Source organism: Leptidea sinapis, chromosome 40 (genome assembly GCF_905404315.1).
Source record: "Leptidea sinapis chromosome 40, ilLepSina1.1, whole genome shotgun sequence".
Lineage (NCBI taxonomy): Eukaryota > Metazoa > Arthropoda > Insecta > Lepidoptera > Pieridae > Leptidea > Leptidea sinapis.
The window spans coordinates 8089626-8114881 of record NC_066304.1 but is presented as its reverse complement, the minus strand read 5'-3'; the positions used below and the strand labels follow the sequence as shown (position 1 = coordinate 8114881).

The window sequence follows — 25256 nt, the reverse complement described above, 5'->3', positions numbered from 1 at the left end:
CCCGACCGTTTTTATTTGGAGACTGTCACCCCTCTCCCACAACTTGTTCGTACAAATTATATTATTTTACACCACCTAAAAAACTGTATCTGATATTAAAAATGTAATGTGATGTAAATGTTAATGTAAAAAGTAATACTACATCATTTTGAACATATGAAACACCAATAGTAATGCGTTCAGTAAATAATCAAAACCATTCATCGGTATTGATTTTAGGACTTCGCATGCACACAATTAATGCAATGCAATTATAGCCATTGAAAGATTTGTTTTTAGATTGATCCAACTACTTCTTATTTGAGATTGACAATTAGTAGTGTTTGTACAATGATTTTTTTTCCTGCAAAAATCCTGTCTTAAATAATGAACCATAATCATTACGAATCCTACCTGCGTGGGTGGCGGGGAGAATAATGTCGAGCGAGATTTGGCAATGATTTGATAGTATTTTCAAAGGATAATTTTTGTTTCAACCGTTCCAAATTTTAAGGTAAGTTTAAAATAACGGTTTACAACTAATATTGCTATAAATATTTTTAATTAAAGTTGAAAAAACCTTTTAATTTCAAACGCGTTTATTTTTGTTTTTTCGATCATTTCCAGCTATTTCACTTTTATTTCACATGAAACAGAAAATTGTTTTAGAATCACTACAAAATTGGTCTATAGAGAGGTTGGGCTTTGTAATGAACATTTCTTAATTACTATTATAGTATTATGAATGCAATATAGCGTTACAAGTACATTAAACACAGAGGTTTAAAACTATATTATTATACTTCTACTTATTATTTATTTTAAGGTTAGAGCTATTATCAGTGTAACTATAAAGTGCAACTAAGTGTGAAATGAAAATAAAGAAACGCACGGAATTGTATTGTTTCTGTATCTCTGTATGTGACGCTCATTGTGATAGATTGGGCTATTAGTGTACTTAACTATGATGGGATAGTAAAACTTCAGTCAATACTCGAATTCTTATTCTGATTTAAGATCATTGGAAACTTTCGTTTGAGCTTCAGTTTTATCATTATTGTCTTGATTATTAATGAGATAAAGCATTTTCTTAATAATTATAACAACAATCTCGTTGAACATATTTTCTACACGACGTAACCACGACGCTCTAAATTTATAGTCCATTTGGATCGTAAACAATGTTCATTCCAATTAGACACAACAAACCACTGTTATGATAAATTACTTATCCATAATTTTATGTATCGAAATTTTACAAATAATTGCGTATATTTGTTTTAAGCTGGAGCTGATATATTCGTTAGATTCCTATGGGGCGATATACCAGCGTTCAGAAATGTAAGGGTCGTGAATATCTCTTTTTATTTTTTATTATAAAGTGATATTTTTATTTATTTACGGAACATCAACATCATGTTATATTTAACAAACAATGAGTCTTACTTTATGATGAACACATCACTCAGTATCAGGGATATCCCTCACTTCTCGAATTAATTATACAAATTAAATTTGTAACTAAAATTTATGAATGATGCGGGACTCGCATGAAGAAGTCTAGAACCACAACTTGAGAGTTGAACAAGACATACCATGATTTATGATCCATGCATCACTCGAACGGTTGGTTTAATTGGTAAGAGCCCTCGGACGGAACCCGAAAGGCGCGGGTTTGAGTCCCGCATCGTTCATTATTTTTGAACACACGTAGAAAATTATGAACGATAAAAATGGTAGTCCGTTGGGGCAAGGTCTGGCGAATACGGAGGGTGACGAATGGTTTCTATTTGCAATTTCTTTAGAGTTGAAATGGTTTCTCGTGCTGTATGAGGTCCAGCATTATCGTGGAGCAACAATGGTGAAGATCGATTCATGAGTCTGTCTATTTGACTGCTAGTTTTGCTATCATTGTTCGGAGTTCGGCACAGTAGACATCTGCCGTTATTGCTTCTCCAGATCGGAGAAAGCTATAGTGACTAACATAACCATGCTGAGACCACCAAACAGTTTTATAAAAACCTTTTTATTGATAAGCTTCGCTTTTGGACACAGTTCCAGCGTTTGACCTGGGGTCAGCCATTACATTTTTCGCTTACAGTTATCGTAAAGAATCCACTTTTCATTACATGTCACAATTCGATCCAATATTGCTTCATTTCTGTATCAATTCAACAAGCCAACACAAGTTTCAATACGCGATTCTTTCTGCAGATCAGTCAAGTTCCATCACGAAAGAGTTCAAACCAAAATTGAAGGGTGCGTTCATTAGCAGTCCCCTCTCCAAACGCAACATTGGTATTGCGAGCTGTTTCTGCCGCGTTAGTTCCGCGTCGGAACTCGTATTCAAAATTGTTGCTGAATAAAAAAAATAACTAAAAGTCGATACTCAAATGTTAGATATTTAAAAAAAAATAAGTACATAAATACCTATTAAAATAAAACGGCAATTTCATACTTTAACCTCTATTATTCAGCCGATAGCAATAACTGTGCCACATCATTTGTGCACCCTTTCATTAGGTGTCTAATATTCTTATAAAGAACAGAATATGTACACGTGTATTTAGTGCAGGCGGTCGCTCGTGGGGGGAGAGTCAAGGGCGGAAGGCTGTCGAGGAACCACAAAGATTTATGTCAAGTGACTCGGAATTAGCAAGGCAATAAAGTTTTTTCGTGAAACTTACAATTACACTCGGTTCCGCTCGAAATAAATTGAGTTTTGGTTGTCGGTTGTTTTCATTTGCAGAGCAATAAAAAGCGGGCGCGCTGTTGCGTTTATGTCGGCTTGTACGTTCCTGTTTAAATTAATTAAAGTTGTAAATAGCTGAGTTGTTCGATTGAATGAACAACAGAATTCTTCCAATGTTTATTGATTTACTTATTTTATTCATTCCTATTTTTGTTTCGCTTGCATCCTCTTATTTTATACCGAACCACCAGTGAACAATAATTGACAATTATCTCACAGCATAATAATATCAGCTAAACTTTGTGAATATATCTATTAAACAAGTGTAATTACTGGACAAATGAGACTTAACATCTTATGTCTCAAAGTGACGAGCGCAATTGTAGTGCTGCTCAGAATGTTTGAGGTTTTTTCAAGAATCCTGAGCGGTTCTGCATTGTAATGGGAAGGGCGTATCAATTACCATCAGCTAGACGTTCTACTCGTCTCGTTTTATGGTGTATCTTGGATGAATCTCGCTCTAAGGTGAGTATTGAATAACACATAATTTTAATGTATCTTATCTGTAGAACATTCGATACACATTGTTAATTGTTTTAAAAAGTAAAAATCACTTTGATTACAGCTTTCTATGCAAACTTATTATTAACCTCAACGTTTTCATTAAATAATTAGAATAGTAATGTTTTAATTTATTATCATATAGTGGTTTTCATTATCATTTGTAAACTTCGTTCTGCTTTGCAACGTCGACAATCTCACCACTGTACACCAAGTAGGTCTACTTACGCAATTATCGAATTGTCGATATGTGCGATTGTTATACTGGGCTTGCGGGATCCGTGTTCTGGAAAAAAGGAACTAAATGTACGAAATGGGCCGCTAATCGCTGGTTTATAATTCCAGGTTCTAAGTCACCGCTGACGCTGAACCTGATTTGGTGTTTGTGTTCTTGAGGACGTCACTCCACTTCGGGCGCTTCCCACTTCCTGGCGCAGCTGGAAGAGCACCGCATCCAGACCGCCGGACGGGACTGGGCAGGATACTACCAACAGTAGCCAGATAGACGATAGAACCTAACTCGGCCCTTAACAAATATTTATGTAATTATTTGCTAAATTTAATAGGGGCAACTATCGTTTTTTATTTAGTTTTAAATTATCAACCGGTAGATGTCACAATATATTATCTTTTACTTAATTAAAAACTTTTAAAATGAATGAATAAACAATGTCAAGGTCATATGGTATAGCGTAGGTACCTGGGTCAGACATAAGTTTCAGTATTAGTCATTTGCATTAAGTTCAACTATTTGAAAAACAATTACGGTATTTGTTTAAATTGAAAATGGAACACGTCGAGAATAGGTTATATTTTCGTTTGTGCGAATGTCATTTGTATTTGCTTGATTTTCCCTGTGGGAGCAATTTGAGGTAGGGTGCGCCCTTGAGTCAATAAGAAATTTGCCAGAGACTTCAAATGGCATTTCCATTTGAAGTCTCTGGCAATGAAGCTCCATCTCGCAGCGCTGTGTATTCCTGGTTCAGTTAATTAAGACGTGGATCATTTCTGCGGCGAATTCTCGTGTAATAAGACTAAGAAACGAATATGTAATAAATTCGACTGATTGAAACTGGAAAAAATATACTTGTCAGCAAATTGTATTAGGCATTTGTATGAGCTAAGTGCAAAAGATAGATATATATAGTTGATCACCAAAAACGACTTATAAATATTATTAAAAAAATAACTTAGTATTGGCTGTATATAATATTGTCACCACTATGCTTTGTATATTACGAGTTCTGAAGGCTCAAACATTAGAACTGATGATGCATCAACGATACAGGCCAGACATTGCTCCTTGGAATGTATAACAAGAGGACAATCAAGACGTCCCTCAGGAGAACTGGAACAACGGCTTTTTACAAAAGTTCTTATTGCTGTCGGCTCTTGTCTATTTAAGCTTTTGTAACAAGACTCATTGATCAAGAAAAAATTTGAAAACATAAACAAAACATATAAAAGTAAAATAAAAAACAAAGAGCTCAATGGTAAATTGTAATGAACTATTTTTGTTCTTTTTTATTTTGAAAGTATATCTGAGTTCTTAAAAAGTTATTGCAACTTTGAAAGTCAACCTAATATATACCTAATTGCTTTGAAAACTTTGAAATACTTTGTTTAGTGGTGTCTTTTAAGTCTGGCTATAAGTTTTTTTTACAAATAAAAATGCTTTTATTTTTCATTACTTAATAAAACTCATATATATTTATTTATTAAGGTCTCAGCAGTAGCTTAAAATGAAATTCTATTAGCTACAGTGCAGTTCTTGAATGTATCCGACAACGAATTTAACTATTTACGCACTGTTAAAATGGGATATTTACACAAATAAAATGTGAAAACAAAATTTTATGAACGATGCGAGACTGGAACCCACGACCTCTGGCGTCTGATATGGGATATTTAGTCACTGCTTGTTCTTGAGATATCGGCGTGTCGTTTAGAACAACCTATGTCTTCTAAAACTGACCAAGACCTTGGGGTTCAGACTTGGGCTGGACGAGGGCCAATCTTCAGCTTTTTAAAAATCCGGAACGTTTACCAGCCAAAAATCGTATTACTAATAGATTCCGTAACATGTTCTAAAACAATCTCTTGATACACTTCGGCTGAATTCTCAACTCCTTTCTCACAAAAATGAAGCTTTGTGTTTTCTTGATAAAAACCCTCCACCAAACGATGACTGACGCAGGATGATGTCCACCTTACACTTTTCTTGACTTATCTTGTCCTTTCGGGATTAAAAAGTAGCAACACTTACAAAATTAACGCCTGACTTTCACATCGGAGACCTTATCGGTTTCATTGATTTGATCAAAACTGTTATAAGGCGTTAACAATTGAGTATTTCAATCTTTTTAAGCCACCAATTATTATGACACCATTTTCTGACAACTTTAGGGTCCAATTTGTAAATGACCAAAAATTAATGTAAATCTTAGACACGCGTACAATAGAGTCAAATTACTTATTTCAATAGAATTTACTATGTGTACTATTAGATTATCTTAAGCCAAGTACAATTACTTCCAATGTTAAATAGACTAGTCTATGCACACACAGTCAGCTACAAATATTTTAATACATTCCGGTCGGACTGTGGACCCAGTGCAAATCTATAATGTTATGTACAGCCTAAGTTTAATTACTTAAGTTAGAATATAATTTCTGAGAACAGAGTTTATGATGATTAAATAACACAAAACATTTATATAGTCGAGAACGGGAAAAAGTAAGTACAGGACGGAAGGCAGCGCCGGAAAGATTTTACGGTGATTCGTTGACGAGTGCCGTCCGGACTCCGTCCTCGAGTGCCGGAGTGCCCGGTCTACACTCACACTGCACACTTGGTAAATACCTTGTTCTATTTCAGCAGCTTGCTCACTCGAGCGATGCTATGTTAAGCTATTTAAGTATTTTTTGCACAGAATGTTCAATGGAAATAGATAGAACAATCTATACTAATGTTATAAAGCTGCAGTGTTTGTTTGTTTGTTTGTTTGTTTGTTTGAACGCGCTAATCTCTGGTACTACTAGTCCGATTTGAATGATTCTTTCAGTGTTGGGTAGTCCATTTATCGAGGAAGACTATAGGCTATGTTTTTTTTTTCAAAATTAGGGATCCGTAATAAAATTGCTATTTTGTATCACAAGGTGTAAAATAGAAAACCTATTTTTGCGTGCGCTGCAAAAACTATTGACAATAGAACAAAATGATGTACAGGCTATAATATAGGCAATATTTTATCTCGGTATTTCCACGGAAACGAGAAAAACGCGGTTGAAACCGCGGGGCACAGCTAGTGATAGATATTTATAGCGACGGAAATTATCTATCGCATGCATTTATCGTTAAAGTGCAATTGAGTGCAAATAAAAATAAAAAGCGCATCTTATTGTGTTTATTTTGTATTCACATAAAGATCTCGTTCATTGTGATGAATTTTGCTTGAATTTGATTGAACTCGAATTCTGATTTAAGATCATTGGAAACTTTCGTTTGTGCTTCAGTTTTATCATTATTGTCTTGATTAATAATGAGATAAAGCATTACCTAAATGATAACCAAGATGCTACAAATTTATAGTCCATTTGGATCGTAAACCATGTTAATTCCAATTTACTAGTTAACTGTTAGACACAACAAACCAGCTTCAGAATTGGGTCCGTGGAACAGTCTGTCCCCTTATTTTATGAATCGAATGATATAAATAAAGTGACAACAAAATTAGGGAAAGAAGATAGATGACATTGAATAAATTAAAATTCAAATACATAGTTTAATTTAAAATTGGACTTTAAAATCACATATTGAAAGTCCCAGACCCATTTAGAAGAGAAATGCCATAGACGTATGAAAAACGCAAGGCAAGGAGACACCCAACTGGACATTTACTATCTATACTCTAATTTGACTTAAATTCATGTAAGAGTCGCTGACCTCTCCATTCAAGATATTGGTAAGGGCGGTTTTCCCATCAGTCCTGCTAGTCCGTATGCATTTACTCCGAATGCTCCTGCCCACAAGCAAGACGTCCCACCTGCAACCAAACTGCGATCTGTGCTCGTGCAACACGCGTGATAGTAAACAAGTGTATAAAATAGTAGGTTGCAAATTCCGCGTGACAGGCAAACCGCCCTAAGAAATTTAACGTGCGCCCGTAAGGTATCAGCTTATAAATGGAGTGATCAGTGCCACCAAGTAACCATTAATAGTTAAATAGAGTTATTGTGAACATCTTCTATTTGAGGTTGATGATAAAGAGGGTCCCAAGTACCCTAGTCAGCTCGCTTACAAACCATAGAGTACTTTAAATCTCACGCATATCATTTACCGATCCTTCGGGACTGACGTTCCCGATGTGCGACAACCTGTAGTTGGTCATTTTATGGTGACATTTTGTTACATAACATACTCTTCAATGTTGTATATTATCATATTTGTAGCGAATTGCTAGATTATATTATTAATATATCTATCACGTCAATTATATAATTTCAAAGGTCTTAATATTTTCTGTTGACATAATATTTAAATTAATGTAAAATGTGATATTTTACTGTTACTAAAGTATTTGACTGTTGTTTTTAAAGTTTTTTTTTTTCTTTTTCGTGTTTATAACTCTCTGGTCGCCCATGCGTATGACTCCAATAGGAATGATCTTGAGGTGCAGGCTCGTCAGTCAGCTTATCTACTTCAACTGGGATAAATATAAGATGTAAGGTCTAATCAGCCAGGTACCTCCACTAGCTGCAATGCCATTCAAGTCCAATATACAAATAGTGCGTTAATACTACTGCTTGATGGCAGAAGCGGACATGGTACTCATCCAGCAACTAGTACAACGGAACCTTCAACTGCAGGTAATAATGATATGTACATAAGTTGGACACCAGAGTGCACGTACAGTTTCCTCTTGCCATGTCGGTATAAATCCCCACGAATGATGAAGCCCCACGCTTGATTGATATAAAATGTATACAGTCCATAGTCGACAAGCGCGGCTCGCGAGTAAAATAGACTTTTCGTATTACAAACTCATTGAATAAATAACATGACGTGTCCAGGCGGACGACATCCTCACGTGAACACTGCCCGACAGTCCCCCTTCCCCCCTCCATACATTATATCACCTCTATAAAATATATCGGCCGGCGTATTTTATTGTCGTAAAAATAAATTTACTCATAACACGTCAACTTTGAAAGTCGAGTTACGACGCGAATAAAATGTTATTGATAATTAATTTATTACTCGGGAATACGTTTCATGGAGCTTTTATCCATTTCCAGTATGGAGGAAATTCTTGAGTGTTTTTTGTGGCAATTAAGGTGGAATCAGACGGTTCACTCGGCTCGTTGGTCACTCAGAATGCTTCAATTTTCTTTCAATCCATGTTGACATGGCGAAGCTAGAATGACAGAAAAGATCATCGCAACCTTTTTTATTTTAATAAGTCGTCGAATGAAATTATTGAACATAGTGTTTAAATTCTCTTTGGAAATCATCAATTTTGTGATCGTGTCATCGAGGATCTAACAAAAAAGAAGCTATCCTAATGGTGGTGTTAGTGAATGCGACCGCCGACGGGATAACAAGAAAAATTTATTGGAATTTATATTGTATTGATAGCGTGGAGAGAATTAGGAATAACTTGTCGTTCCAAAGGCATTGATAATTTTTTAAATTATTCATGCATGCATTTGATTCGAGACAAAATCACTGGATCCGAGTGAACCGTCACTATCTGTTCAAATTGTTCATTTTTCATCGTTGTAGGGTTCATTAATGAATTCATTCAGCACTCTTGTTTCATTCTGTGTTCAAACATTTTCTTTCCGTTTGAACAAGATGCCGGATGGTCAACGAAAAATTAATCATTTCATATTACACTAAGTGAAGGAGTTACGAAAATACATATACGCATAACCTGTTAGTTGTGCGGAAATATCAATTTTATATTTTCTTTTCGAAAAAGATAGAGTTAAATAGTATGCCTATGATTGTACATACATTACACAAAGATATTATGTTGTGAGGCATCAGTCAGTGTATGTAAATTAAATGTTCATGATTGGTATGATTCTTTGAGACCTTGATTATCCAGTTACCAGTTATACTTTATAATATTACCAGCTCCTATAGCACGAGGCGTTCCTTTTTTGCCGCCAAATGTGTAAAAGCAATCGGTGCTACCATCATACTCTTGGGGCAGGGTTTGATGCATTTCTGATACTCTTGTGCAGTATCAAGTGATTTAAGAGGCCAAGGATATTTCATACCAAACACTGTAATATCATTCGGTTGCATTAAAGATCATAACTTTTGTTCCATGTGTCACTTACAACGGCAGCTGACTGACTGCAAATAAGAGGCGTATCGAACCTGGGTTTCAACTCGGGATACATAGGATCTGAACTGTAAATTTTAAGGAGGAAATATAATAGTGATATCCTCCAGATATACATATATTTTATTATATACCGGCAAGAGAAGCATGTGATGAGGGAAGTGGTGAGACCGTCGCCAATGACCATCCGCATCCAGGAGATAAGAGATGCATTGCCGGTAAAGATGGGAGTATACTCTATGCTTGAAGATCCCTGAGTCTATATCGGCTTCCCTTGATAAATTCAAATTCAAATATTTTTATTGAAAATAGGTTTTAAAATCACTTACTTGACGTCAAAAACTACCTATTCATAGTGTGCCTCAGTCCTGAGAAGAACGGGCGCAAGAAACTCAGCGGGCTTATTTTTTCCTTAATTTACTTACAATATATGTAGTACCGTACAATAACAGTAACATTGCCAGTCTGTGGTATCACTAAGAAAATCATTTATGTTATATTAACCTTTACCTTTTTTTGTTTTATTTTTATAAAATGAAATGGTCCGGACCATTTGAAACCAACGAACCAACAAACGTTTTATATCAGATCTTTTGAATGTGCTAACACATTTGTACATTTTCTAGTATCATGTTGTAAAAACATATACATCGCCCAATAAAAGACTTACTAACTCGACTTAACCAAGTAGTAGGCATAACAAGTTTATGTTTGTTCCTCGTGTTAACATAATGATTGTCACAGTTTCTAGCGAATTTCTCAATGTGCTTATAAATATAATATAGAACATTATCAAGAATATATTGAGAAGCAACAGTCAAAATGTTTATTTCTTAAAAGATATCTCTTAATGATTCTTTAGCTTTGACCTAGGTTATAAATAGCGCGAATAGCCCTCTTCTGCAGCACAAAGATGGTATTAATATCGGGCGCACTGCCCCATACCAATATACCATAGGACACAATACTATGAAAATAACTAAAGTATACTACCTATTCGCGCCGTATCTATGTCAGTTAACTGTCTAATTTTTTTAGCCGCATATGCTGCAGAACTAAACCTATTCGCCAATCCTTCAATATGGGGCCCCATTGCAATTTGGAATCAAGAGAAGGTAATGCCAAGAAATATAGCAGATTCCACTGGTTTTACCAGCTCTCCGTTTAATAAAATATTCGCATTCACATTTTTGACATTTGGCGCGGTAAATTTAATATATTTGGTTTTATAACAATTTAACGATAGGTTATTGGTGCTAAACCAGTACACTATGTCAGATAGAGCATTGTTTACTTAGTCATATAAAACTTGGCCTCTTTTCATTTTTAATATGAGTGAAGTGTCATCCGCAAACAATACTACTTTGTGTTTTTTTTTCTAAACTCGCTGTCGACAGTAATTTCTCGTTCCTTATGCGACATAAAACTTCTATCTAGTCCACATTTTAGTCCCAGTAATGCGCAGTACTCTAATTTCTGAGCTCTAATGTGGTGCACCCCAATATCAGCTCGAATCATTGAGAGAAAAATTTAAGGAAATAAACATTTTCGGCGTTACAAATAGGTATAATTGTTAGAATTACCTAAGAATAAACCTAGAATATGTATAATATTGACTATATCGCTAACAACACTCTCAATACAATGATAATTCTGAAGTTTTCCGGATGTCAAACAGCCTTGCAAATAAGCTTGCATATAAACGCGGAAAACGTGAGAGACCTGTATTTGATCACATACCACAATTATGGTTGATTTTATTTTAGATTTAGTATTGTTTTATTGTATATATTTTTTGTCAATTTTATATTAGTGTTTTAAGCTGTGTGATCAAATAAAATAATTTTCTTTCTTTCTTTCTTAAGTCTTTTGTGGGATAAGTCTAATGGTTTTACTACAAGATCCCAGAACATGTTCAAAACAAACGTATTATCAAATTCATAAGAATTTTTAACAGACATTTAAGTAGTAAAGGTTACTATAGCATTAATGACGTTCTTAATGATGTCGGCGATTGAGATTAGAGCGACCGCCCACAGGCTATTTAAATTATAAATTTGATTATATTGAAACTTTATTTAAAAAAAGAAGAAGCGGTATTACCAGGTCGTATTGAATATCGGGGGTAGGTATACATTGTACACCGATCTTAAAAGCCGGCAAAGCTCCTGTGATACCTCTAGAGTTCCAAGAGGGCTAGGGCAGCGCTGATCAGTTACCATCATGTATTAGGTGACTATAAATAAAAAACAATCAAAATTATATTATTTAATAACAGTAATAGCGATACATCGAACTATTGGGCCCGGTATCCACCTAACCGGAGGTAGCGGTTTTTTCCTCTCGTCTCCTCTCCTCTCCGCATTGGTGGATACGGGGCCTTAGGCGTCGTCCTAATTAGCCATGATTAGACGATGCGTTCTCATCGTGCGATACATACAGACATACAGATTTCTTCAGAAGTGACCTAACTATTACTATTATAGTAACTTAGCACAGAGCACAGACAACGATCGTACGATGGGTTTAATGATTAATCAGTCGATCATGATTCATGAGTGACGACATTGAGAATCCAAATTTGTACGCGTATTGGTTACGTACTCCATTGCACATGTATACCAGTGTTTTTTTCAACGGACAATTATTCGTAAAAGCTTTTTTTGTTCATCAAGTAATGATTGAACAATTCAACGCTTTCAATTTAAATTTTTGGATTATTAAATTAATGCTTTACTTATACGGTGAGAAAAGAGAACACTTTTTCCAATGTTATTTGCAATTTTCTTTGAATAGTACCCGAAAGCAAAAACCGTGCAATTATACATCTCTTTAAAGTTTAAATGGCGATCTATTATGTCACCCCTGTATCAAACATTGTATTTTTACTATCACCACTCGGCGAGAATGTCTCGTGTCAACGACCATGATTTTGATATTATGAATGACATTATAAGTTCACAATATAATATATGATTGCTTCTTGCTTCAAACATATCTGTTGGCTAGGAATAAGATCGGCTCTAATTGATTCGTAGCCATTTAGAACCATACCATACCATAGTTGTCTTTTTTTTTGACGTGCGTGACTATTGATGAGTCTGGTATACGGACCTTAGAACCGTACCGACAAGGAATACTTGAAACTGAACTTTATGATTAAAGACTATTTCGTTCTTCATCTTACGTAACATTATCTGAATCTTAGTAAGCGTACACAGCATACTTTAAAAAAAATACCAACAAAACACAGTGAACTCAGAATAAAATCATAATACTTACGTCCTTATAATTTAAAGATTATGCTCACAAAAATCAACAATAAGTATCAGTTACATATTTTAAAATGTACATTCATAAATATAATGTGTTATATTGTACCTATTCAAAACTAATAGCAAAATGAAATCTGAACTCAAATAACATATACATTACATAACACAATCCACTAATAACAACAACAATATAATTAATATTGGCCCGAGATATAAAGTAATGAGTAGGTATGTTGACTTTGTTTACATTTTACAATATACCTACCTATCATAGCCGCGTTTTAATTTTAACAAGCAATAATTAGGTTATGTTTCACTGCCATCTAGAAAGTACAGCGAACAGTCCACAGCGTCTGCAGCAATTCAAGAAAAACGTAGTAAGTTGTAGACGTGTTGAAGCATGTAGTTAAAAATATACTTGCGGTTGAAGGGGATAATAGTGAAAGAAGTTCCGCTACTCAACGCTAGATGGCGTTGAGCCAAACAGAAAATCTAAAACATTCTCCGTTTTAATTCTCGTAGAATAAAATATCCTGAAAAATATCAAAATGATCAATGAATGAGCGATTTATAAAAAATCTTAATTAAATTATTTTAGGGATATTGCCACGGGTTATTACTCCCTGTGCTCTTTGAAGAATAAATTGTTTATTGTACACAATTTATGTCAATGGTCATAAATTATCTATACTTAATTAACGTTTATTATCTATGCTCCTAGAAATAATAAATAAAGACACATCGTGATTAAAATTTATGTGAGGTAAGATCATGTTGATTACTGAATAACTAAACATTTTTATTATGGAAATGCTAATTAACAGTTTTAACAGGGAGGAGACGAGCAGGACGTTCAGATGATGGTATTAATACGCCCTGCCCATTGCAGTGCAGTGCCGCTCAGGATTCTTGCAAAACCCTAAAATTCTGAGCGGCACTACATTGCTCTCGTCGCCTTGAGACATAAGATGTTAAGTCTCATTTGCCCAGTAATTTCACTAGCTACGGCGCCCATCAGACCGAAACACAATAATGCTTACACATTACTGCTTCACGACAAAAATTGGCGCCGTTGGGGTACCCATAATCTAGCCGGTATCCTGCGTAAAGGAGCCTCCCACTGGTAGAACTCCCACTTACATAAAGTCTGTCATATTTCGATTTGTTGTTAAAAATTTGTAATTTTATTTATTTGTCACATAAAAAAATATACTTGAATATAATATTTGGTTGTAATTTTTATACAATTTAGGATAGGTTAAAAAAGTTGGGCGTTGTGGTAACTCCGGTTGGTCTTATAGAAAAAAGTAACTTTGACTTCAAAGATTGTACTGTGTAGGTAAGTGATCACTATAATGGTCCTAGTGTTTAAAGACCTAATACCTATAACATATTTCTGGTGTGGTTGAGACCGCCTTGAGTTAAGCTTACGGCGGTCCAAGGTTATTTTACCCCAACTCACTATGAGGAAGCAGGTCCCTATGAGAGCAGCCTTGTATCGCACGTCGAGGTCGCCGGGGAAGCTCACCAGGAAGCACTCCAGGTCGGCGGGCGCACGCGTCATCCCCGACCACCGCTTGCTGATGGCGCCGATGCGTCTCTTGTCTCGCTGGAACAGCTGCCACAGACAACAGACCTCGTTACGATACATCTTATTGGCGTGCTGCTGTATTATCTTTTGTTTCCACATCCTGAGTACATTTAATGTCATTATTCCCACCAGGGTTTGAGGCGAAGTATCTTAAGTAGAAGATTAAACTTCCTTGCCTTTACCGACTTAAAACCTCTAGGTAGGCACGTACAAATAATAGTACCTATTTCATTAATATTAAAGGTTTAGGATTATTAAAGGCTTGCATAAGAGAGGCTGGCCGCCGCGCCGCGCATAATTATGATTTCAATGTTATGGATGTCGTATCCGAGGTTCTGGAGGGTGTAGACAACAAATTTGGGATCATTTTTGAAATCCAAGATGGCCGCCGCGCAAATTTATGATTTCAACAATATGGATATCGACTCCAAGTTTCTCGAGGCTGCAGAGAACGAATTTGGGATAATTTTTTAAATCCAGTGTCTATATGTGCCAATAAAGAATCACGAAAATTTAGGACGTGTTTATCCAAGAAGAGGGAAGTTGAGACCGATTGAGATAGAGTGAGAAAGGGCGAACGTAGCATGAAGCACATGGCACCGCTAGTAAGTAGAATAACTTCGCTACTAGCACATGCAGGTTTAGCGCATGGCCGCGAGTAAGTAAAACATTTTCCCTCGTAGCGTTGTATAGTGCAGGCTTAGAAAAGTAGAACATCTTCCCTACTAGCGTTGTATCTATTAATTTCTAATATTGACAAAAACATTTGGTTTAGAGAACAGGTTAGGATAATTAATATAATAGAGATTTAAAAATTAGTTTTCAAAGAAGTTTCACTTCTGACATGTGTACTTTGTACACACGCAATTTTTTTTATACTTCCATTTTAGTTTTGGAAGTCAGTTTTTTAAAGTTGTTTTCCTTAATGAATAAATTATATTTGGCTTAGTTATAATGGTTTAATGACAAAGAAAAAGAAACAGATATACTTATTCGTATCCTTCTTTGACTCTGCGAGCCTAGCCTTCAAAGTAAATTAATGATAATAAAATGTTTACTGAACAGAATATACAGCGATAAGAGAATGAATGATGTGAGTCAGTGAGGCGGCAAATTAACTCCTTCAGAAATATACCGCGCGAGCGACTGACTCTAATAACTCCGGAGGGATCAGTTGTATAATTATGTAAACTTATTAATGAGAGCTTGTGTATGGATTGAAGGGCCGAGTTGTACCAATACTTTGATACCTACGGCTAATATTTAAATCGAAATTTCTTAATTGTTGTTATTTAACCATTAACCAATTCATATAAGTTCTAGAACACATCTCATTAAATTTTGTATGTTTATTTATGACAATAAGCAACGAGACGAGCAGAATGTTCAGCTGATGGTAATTGATACGCCCAGCCCATTATAATGCAGTGTCGCTTAGAATTCTTGAAAAAACCCAAATATTCTGAGGGGCAAGAAATTCTGAGCGGTCGGCACTATGATTGCGCTCATCACCTCGAGACATTAGATGTTAAGTCTCATTTCATTAGATACGGCGCCTTTAAGATCGAACCCCAATATTGCTAACACATTCCTGCTTCACGGCAGAAAAAGGCCCCGTTGTGTTACCCATAATCTAGCCGGCATCCTGTGCAAAGAAGGCTCACTGGTAAGGTACAATGTGTACAAAAATACCTCAAAATCACAATGTGCGGTGGTGGAGACGGGTCCCTTGACTCTGATGACGGGGTGGTCGTGCGCGTCGTTGATGGTCAGCACCGGCTTGAAGAAGGTCATCTCCTTGCGCACAACGGCCGCCGTCGCGCCTCGCACACACACGTCCATCTTGTCTGCGCCCACAGTGTACGGTCGACGCAGCTTGATCACCTGCAGGTGTCCACACGGGGCTCATGTTTATCCCAATATATTCGCATTCCTTTTTTTTATGGAAAAGGAGGATAAACGTACGGGTCACCCACCTGGGGTTAAGTGATCACCGTCATACACATTCTCTTCTCTCTTCTCCAGAGGAGTCATAGGAATCTTCTTAGCTTAAACACAGCTAAGACTAATTGTATATATTTTAGCATATCCAATCGCTTACAACTAAATAGAAATTTTAATATCAAAATATATTCTTGTGAAAAAATGTTAAATAACTGCACGTCATGTCCAATTATTGAAAAAGTCTCACATACAAAATATCTAGGTGTCATTATTTATCAAAAGCTTAACTGGTACCAACACATTGAGCACGTCACTGGAAGAATTAGAAAACTGGGATGGATAATCAAAACACTGAGACATGTCGCTTTAAAATCAATAATCAATGAATTAGGCACCAGCAGAAATATTTTGAATGAAATTTATATTGCACTAGCGCAATCTGTGATAGTTTATTGTATCCCCGTGTGGGGCGGCGCTGCTAAATCCAAATTTATTAAATTGGAACATGGACATAGGCGCCTAATAAAAGACATGAATTTCAAAAAGACACGATATCCCACTGAAAGACTATACAATATCAGTAACCTTCTGTCTGTTAGAAAATTATATATTATTGCTATAGTTCTAAAAACATATAAAACTCTTCCCTACGATGCAAGCATTATATTAAAAAGGAGAATGGATATTATTGCAAATATTCCTACAACCAAAAGCGGATTTGCAAATCGCCAGTACAGCAAGCTCTCAGCCATGCTTTATAATAGGGTAAACAAGGAAATATATTATATCCATTCAAAACAACTTTATGAATGTAAAAAAATTCTAGTAAGTTAGATAAATTCACTCACTTATACAGAAACTGAAGAACTTTTAACACAATCATATTAATTTAACAGTAACACAAACATTTTATACTTATACTAGTGGACCCAACAGACGTTGTCCTGTCGGAAATTTCGGACACACGTCTTACATATGAAAAATCGGTCCAGCCGTTAGGAGGAGTCCACTAAAATACACTATATGGACGGAATTGAGAATCTAAACCAATCTCAAATACACTGAAACACACAAAAATCTCATCAAAATCGGTCCAACCGTTCAGGAGGTAGTTCAATTGTGAATCTAAACCATTTTCGAATCCACCTGAAGACACACAGAAAGTTTCAATAAAATCGGTCCAGCCGTCTAGGAGGAGTTCAGTGACATACACACGCACACAAGAATTATATATATAAAGATAAGATTCGTTCATTTGATCACAAATACACACTTCATTATACCTCTCACACCTTACTTATCACTCACAACACACCCAATGCACACATACACCTTATTTCTTAGTATACATACTTCTGAGATATACTTCTTAGTAATTAGAGTTTGATTGTCTGTAAATAATGTAATAATATTAATAAGAGATAATGAGTGTTGATATATGTACCTACATACTTGATAAAGAAAATAAACATTTTGTATTTGTATTTGTAAAAAAAAAGCAGGAGCTTTGCCGGCCTTTAAGGAAGGTGTACGCGCTTTTTTGAAGGTACCCATGTCGTATCGTCCCGGAAACACCGCACAAGGAAGCTCATTCCAGAGCTTTGTCGCACGTGGAGGAAAATTCCTTGAAAACCGCACTGTGGAGGACCGCCACACAACCAGATGGTGGGAATGATACTATTACCTAAGCCCTAAAGCCGATACCACTTTAAGAGCGCGGCAGCAAGGCCGCTGCATGTGACGATTTATATACAGGGCGTCCCAAAGTTATGGGACATGAAGGGAAAGTACCTTAAATATCGTAGATAGGGTATTTTACTGAAAGCAGACTTTATGTTATTTTTAATATTTAGTAATTCTGCATTCAAAGATTTTCTAAAAATTACTTGCCTCGTCTGGAACTCAAAGTGACTTAAATGTAAAAAAAACACCCTACTTTCATGATGCCAATCGAAAGAATGGCCTAATAACTCTTCCTAAGTAACATAGTATTTTAATGATATGAGAGATTATTTCACGTCATTATGTTCGCGGATACTTCACGTGAGAATTACGCGGAATATGACGGAAACATTAAGGTAGTTCCTAACTAACGGTTACGAATAATCCGCTACTTTTGCAGCAACAAGACCACGAAAAATTAATTTATATCATTAAAAGAATGAAGCAATTATTGAAACCTTAATACAGACTAACAAGGTTGTCAATCAATGTTCTTATCTACTGATGCCACTCGTCCTACTCTTCGTTGGCTTTAACTCATCTTTCCTGGGTCTGGTCTTCTCTGGATTTTCACACAATGACCGATCCAGGGTTGTCCTTCTCCATGCCTGTCTGGCTACTTTACTTGGTTTATCTTTTAAGCAGATCAAATATGTTCCTTGATCACTTTGTGAATTTTCAATATTTTCAGCTATATCTGAAAAAGCTAAATAATAACATTAACCATTTTCACTTTTGGTATTTGTATAAAAACACACTTCCTGAATAATCATCTCTTTGTGGTAAATAATCTTTATTCTAAAGCAGTGAACACAAGGAACACAGGGGCCACAAGAAGATAACACTCGACTTTGGTTACGCAGTAACTAACGCATGGGTCGATAGCCATTCCGAAATAATACCGCCTTATGAACACGCAATGGCTCATTTACGAGTAGTTAGAGTCGTGAACGCAATTACTGAAACCACTTGGCACTTGATTCGACCCAACTATTTATTCCGTATCTACAATATTCCGCTCCGTATAAAACAGTACTACATAGTACTTATAAATAATGTCAAACTAATTGCCACGAATGTTCAACAATTGTACAAATTAAGTTCAAGAGAAAATAATCATAACACTCCGTATGTGATAGTAATTTTGACATAATATTTCAACGCTCGACTGGCTTCTGAGTTAAATGCTATCATCCACACATTATACACCAAGGCCACACTGCTTCCCCTTTTTTAACCAACTTCAAAAGGGAGGAGATTATGAATTAGATCAGTATTTTTTTTTATGTATGTACACCGATTACTCTGAGATTTATGGTCCGATTTACGTATTTCTTCTTTGGTCCCATAAAAATTTTACTTAGTTTAGCCCAGTAGTTTTCATTTTATGAGCATTTTTATGAAAAAATTTGTCTATCTGGATGACATAATTGTTTTCTGTGGACGGCCTTTTTTGGAGTTTTCATTCAGGTGGACAATATATTATTATTAACTGACACTAAAACGTAAGAAATAAAAAACAACTACGTTTAAAAAATCCGACTTCAAAAACTGAAAAGTATCAAATAATTAAAAAAATAATTTAATACACCTCTTATGCAAACCTTTACCTTTAATATTAATAAAATACTATTATTTATATGTGCTACATATTGATAACTTTGAAGTCGGTGCCAAGCCAAATGTAATAAAGGTACCTAGAGATTTGTTCCTGTTTCGTCCCATGTTGATTTTTATTCCTGTTTCGTCTAACTTTTTAAAATGTTATTTTAGTACATCCAGAAAAAAGATGTGAATTACAACAATATTCTAGATAGATATAGAGATATATATAAGAGCAATAGTTTACCCGAGACCAAACGATGGTATGAAAGGAATTCATAAACCTATTACAGGATATTATGTTCTTGCAGAATTCGACATAGCTATCTTAGGTTGTCTCAAAAGTAGAACGATAAAATTTGGCACAAAAATATCATAAACGGACCAAGTACATAGTAAAATTATCATAAAAGGCATTTATTTTCTCAAAATTAATTCCTTTAGAATTCTTTTTGATGCTTGATTCCGAAGTCCATGCATCAAGATGAAGGTGGAGAAAGCGGTAGATTAAAGTTAGGATTTTAAGCATAAATAAGATTGTATGATTATCATAATATAAAGAATATTTATTAATGAATTACAATTCGAATCACAGATAGGTCTATTAACTATTCTATCAACAATTTAAATTTATCATCCTAATATAGACCGCTATACAAGTAAAAAAATCACAATCAAAATCACAGATCAGTTACATAAATTATTAAGTTTTAAAGTATAAAGTAAATAATAATCATAGATCACTTACATTAATTATAGACAACATTAAATCACCTAAAGATATTTTTTTATTTTAACATAGTTTTTTAAATTTTTATTACAATTTGAATTAGTTAAAAGGCTCCTGTTTCCATTTATGATTTCTTGTATTGATTACTGTTCGCGATGAACAAAAGAAAGATCTTCTAAAAGTTTATATTTCGTCTGTCTTAACAGGATAAGATAAAATAGTTCTTGTATAGTTGAGGTGTCGTGTGCAAGTCGTTGAAGTAGAAGAGTGAATGAACGAATGTTATATTTGACAAATAGATGAAGGATGAAGTATGATTGACAGAGTAGGTAAATGGAGTAATATTAGAGTAATTGTTTGATAGTTTGAATGTGTATGTCTCGATATAATAATAAAAAAAATTTAATCCAGTCGACGATACGAAATCTGGCGTCAATCAACTAACTTGTTGAGTTCATTAATATTACATTTATCGTCAAAAATAAGATTCTAAAATATTTTGTATGCTGTCCGTACAAAACATGTTGTGAAACACATAAATTACTTCCCGAGGCGAATAAAGAACAAAAAGTAGGGCAAAACAAGAATAAAATAATAGATTATTAATTATTCTTATTTTCGAGAAGAAACAGGAATAAAATCTGGGTGGAACAATTATTTTTTTATGTTATTTTTTTATTAAACTTTGCGGGTCGAAACAGAAAAAAAAATCGTTTTTGGCCGGGATAGCTTATAGATAGTGGCAAAACAACCTAAATAATTACAGTAAGTAAGCTGTTTATAATATTAAGTTTTATTTTGTTAAGGACTTGGCATTGACTTAAAACCTATCAATAGGTAGCACATATAAATAATAGTACTTTGTTAATATTAAAGGTTTGCATAAGACGTGTTTTGAATTATATATTTTAGTTATTTGATACTTTTCAATTTTAGAAGTCGGATTTTTTAAACGTAGTTATTATTTATGTAGAGTGCTGTTATGATTTCCGCATAGTTCGTTGTTCGCTCATTAACTAATGTCCTAATGTGTAACTTACTTCCTCGTCGTGTGTATCGAAGAGGTCTATCTGGAAAGCTCGAGTCCTGCCAGCCAGCACGTTGTTGAGGAAGCTGGAGTCCTCCTTGGCGTACAGCAGCACCTCATCACCAGCTCCCATCACCACGTACTTGCAGTTGGTGAAGCCCTCGGCCCTCTCGCGTATTAATACCCTCTCTAGCGATTGCAACTTATCTAATGCTGAAAAAATCATATCGATTAAATTACATCTAAAATATTTCACATTTACAATAACATCAATATTTTAACACAATAAATAGAGTCGTCCCTTGCCTACTGACATCACGATTATGTTTTCTAGACAAGCATTTATCACAACCCTCGAATGATGAGAAATGAATCTATAAGCACATCTACTTAATTACAGTTTTAATATGATGTTAGTTAAATAAAAGTTAAATTCATAAACAACAACGTTTCAAACATCCTGAAACGAATAAATCGTCGATTAAACTATTTACACCAAACAAATATATTAAAAAGTCTGTTTGTACAGCTTCAGTTTTACTGCGAACGAAATGGATAAGTGTTTGGTTTGAAAATATTTTTTGGTTATTTATTTATTATTTTATTTAATATAATAAACAGTGACAGACGCGGGCGCGAGATGTTTGTACACCCGAGGTTTTTACGAGGTTTACGAGCACTTTCAGAGTAAATATTTTGCATTTTACGGTCTCTCACAATTATAACAATGTATCAATATAGATTTTAATAAACTGTGTATTGTAAGCTATTATAGTGAGAGAAAATAAATATATTTTGATTTTTGATTTTGATTTTATAACCGACACAAAAACAAGTCTAAAGTGTCTTAACTAAACAACAGTTTCCTGCTAAAAGATGTTGCATTTTAAAATCGATATTATATTTCTTGAAGTACAATAATTTATTCGTTGCGAGTAAATAATACAAACTAGGTCTCGGGTCTTTATTCAGGAAGTTTAACAAGTCATTAAAACATTCGATTAAAAAGTATTTGTGTAAAAACATGTTATAAACTATTTATTAAACATTACAACCCGTGGGATTAAATCTTTTAAGAATATTACGAGCACATTTATGGGCATATAAATGATTTGAGTTTTCTTTAGTGTTAATTCCGCCAATATTTGTCTTTAAACAATTCGACACGTGTTTATCCTCTATAAGAGGCATCCTCAGCACGTGTTGTCTCGCCAAAATCTGGCACGAGACTGCAAAAAAAGAAAAAAAACTCAAATCATTTATTTAATTATGGATTTCCACAAAGTAACGCCTACTTCAATAATTTTTTGTTTTTTACATTAATGGGCCTAAAGCTATCACACCATAATAATGTAGCAATTTGTAAAAAGGACTAACTTGAGATTTGTGTCACTAAAGTTCTTAAGTGAGCATCGTATTAATTTACAACAGACCGGTGGGTCAAAGGCGTTTCATTTAAGATTTCAGATGAATTACGTCATATTGTCTAAGTATCATGGAAATTACTTAATATAAAATCTCAAACATTACCAATATTAGAAGACGGTGCAGACATGTTCGTCATTCGTCTTGCGGTGCTTCTTTATATCTTCAGCGTCATGAATCCTCTTCAAAGTATATTTAATCTCTGTAAAGGACATTTTATAAAACACATAAGTCTCAAAGTAGTCCTCTTATTAACATTTATTCTAAAAATAGCACGTCCAATATTTTATTGGAATCAAAATTTGTGCGGCTTTGTGGCGGTTTTTGTAGAATTTAAAACAAGTAATAATACTGCGATAATATGCTGGTTCTATAATGCGGAAATATATATACCTACGTGAAAAGGTTTTTATTAAGAGTGGTGATTTGAGTTCCGGCTGGTCTTGGTATTCGACGGAGTGTACGTGTTTATAGTTTGATGCTGGTGTGTCACAGCAGGAATCCAGATAAATTTGCTCTTTTTCCTAACTGAGCCTGTCTTTGCATTAACTGCATATCGATATTTGGAGCAGCCCAAAGATTCTACTTTAACATAATGCAACCATGTCAATAAATTCAAAATACAACAAAGGCTAAATATACATTTTTTTATGATAATAAGGGACAAGACGAACATGACGTTTAGCTGATGGTAATTACAACCTGCCCATTACAATGCATTGCCGATCAGGATTCTTGAAAAACCCAAAAATTCTGAACTTCTCTGTCTCTGTCTCCTTGAGACATAAGATGTTAAGTCTCATTTGACGAGTAATTTCACTAGCTACGGCGACATTCAGACCGAAACACAATAATTCTTACACATTACTGCTTCACTGCAGAAATAGGCGCCGTTGTGGTACCCATAATCTAGCCGGCATCCTGTGCAAATGGGGGCTCGTTTGGTATAATTATAATATTAAACATATACCTATCTATTAAGATGTATATAGGTGAACCTAAAAAATGAGTCACTTTTTATATTTTATCAATTGTGTTTACGTGTTCAAATAATCATAAATATAGTAACCCAATTATGATCCACTACATTATCTGGGGTTTATGTGGACGAGCAAAAAACTTATCTTATTCTTTAGAAAAAGTTTACTTTTAGTAGGTACCCCATAATAAAATAAAATAGTTTGTTAATCGGGAGTTTTCTTTCTCGTTCGCATCACAGCTTAAAATACATATTTAAGTAATAAAAAATTGTAGTTATGGTTCTTATTAGTGATAGCAGCGAATAAATCTATACCTACTCACTGACATTATAATTATCACAACTGTACCTAAACAGATAAATTTGATTAAATATTACTTGAAGCCTGTTAATGAACCCTATTTTCATTACATTTCATTAAATATAAGAGTTACTTGCGTATAATTAATATTAATTAAAGACGATACTTACCCCGACATTAAAGTAAATATATAATTAACTCAATATAATTAATTTTCGAGGTGATGAAGGTCACAGGGTCGTATTGAGGTCGTGAAGCAGTTCAGATCGGTCGGGACTCGGGAGTAGAAAATAAAGAGTGGAGAGTGGCAGGCAGGTCGGCCGCGGCACTGTGCTTCCTGCGAGGGTTGGAGTTGCGACTGAACTCTGGAGTAATGGAGCTTCAATAAACCACAAAGTTCGCTAATAAGGCGGGGAACACGACAGTCTCAACTATTAATATATATATTTAGTATTCAAACTCGATTTACAGAAAGGTTTAGGCTTACATTTCATCATCTAGATGTGCCATTATCAACACCGTGACCTAACTTAATTTTTCACACATTAAAAAAAATCATTTTCATCTTCATGAACTCCTTCTTCTTCTTCTCCTTCGTGTTCAAAGAGCTTTGTTATTCAACCAACAGTAAAACTAGTTTAAAATGTCTGTCATAATATGTGTCAAAAAATTTACTCATATATTAAGTTGAGGTAACTAAGTTTAGTGAGGATCAGGCACCGGAAAAATTTAAATCAAATTTAAAGCAAATAAATTCGGGGTGCGTACTCCAGGGCAGTGTGCTTGGCCCTCTTCTATTGAAGTAACATCTAATAAAGCGGTCCTATTTGTGGATGATATCCCTGTAATTATTGTTACCACGGATAAACGAGATTGATTAATTACACAATAAAAAAAAATATACTGTGTCTTAATAAAAATTATCTACAGAAAAATTTTGAGAAGACGACATATACATTTCAATAAAACTAATGTGTTATAAAATGATAATATTGACTATTCGGATTCGATGAAAGTTCAAATTTTTCTTGGTATGACTATTGATAAAGAACTAAGCTGGAAACTTGAAGTA

The 25256-nt window shown here is 34.7% G+C and overlaps 1 protein-coding gene across 1 annotated transcript; it reads right to left on the bottom strand.

The window, feature by feature from the left end:
• Positions 1 to 11843: 11843 nt before the first annotated feature.
• On the bottom strand, positions 11844 to 24530 carry LOC126976333 (phospholipid scramblase 3-like). The gene is made up of 6 exons (XM_050824626.1): positions 24355 to 24530; positions 23010 to 23106; positions 21493 to 21692; positions 16147 to 16338; positions 14326 to 14481; positions 11844 to 13396 (listed from the first exon to the last, which is right to left on the bottom strand). Exons 2-6 carry the CDS (start codon positions 23041 to 23043, stop codon positions 13373 to 13375), a joined length of 606 nt encoding a protein of 201 aa, XP_050680583.1. The 5' UTR covers positions 23044 to 23106; positions 24355 to 24530; the 3' UTR covers positions 11844 to 13372.
• Between the last annotated feature and the right edge of the window lie 726 nt (positions 24531 to 25256).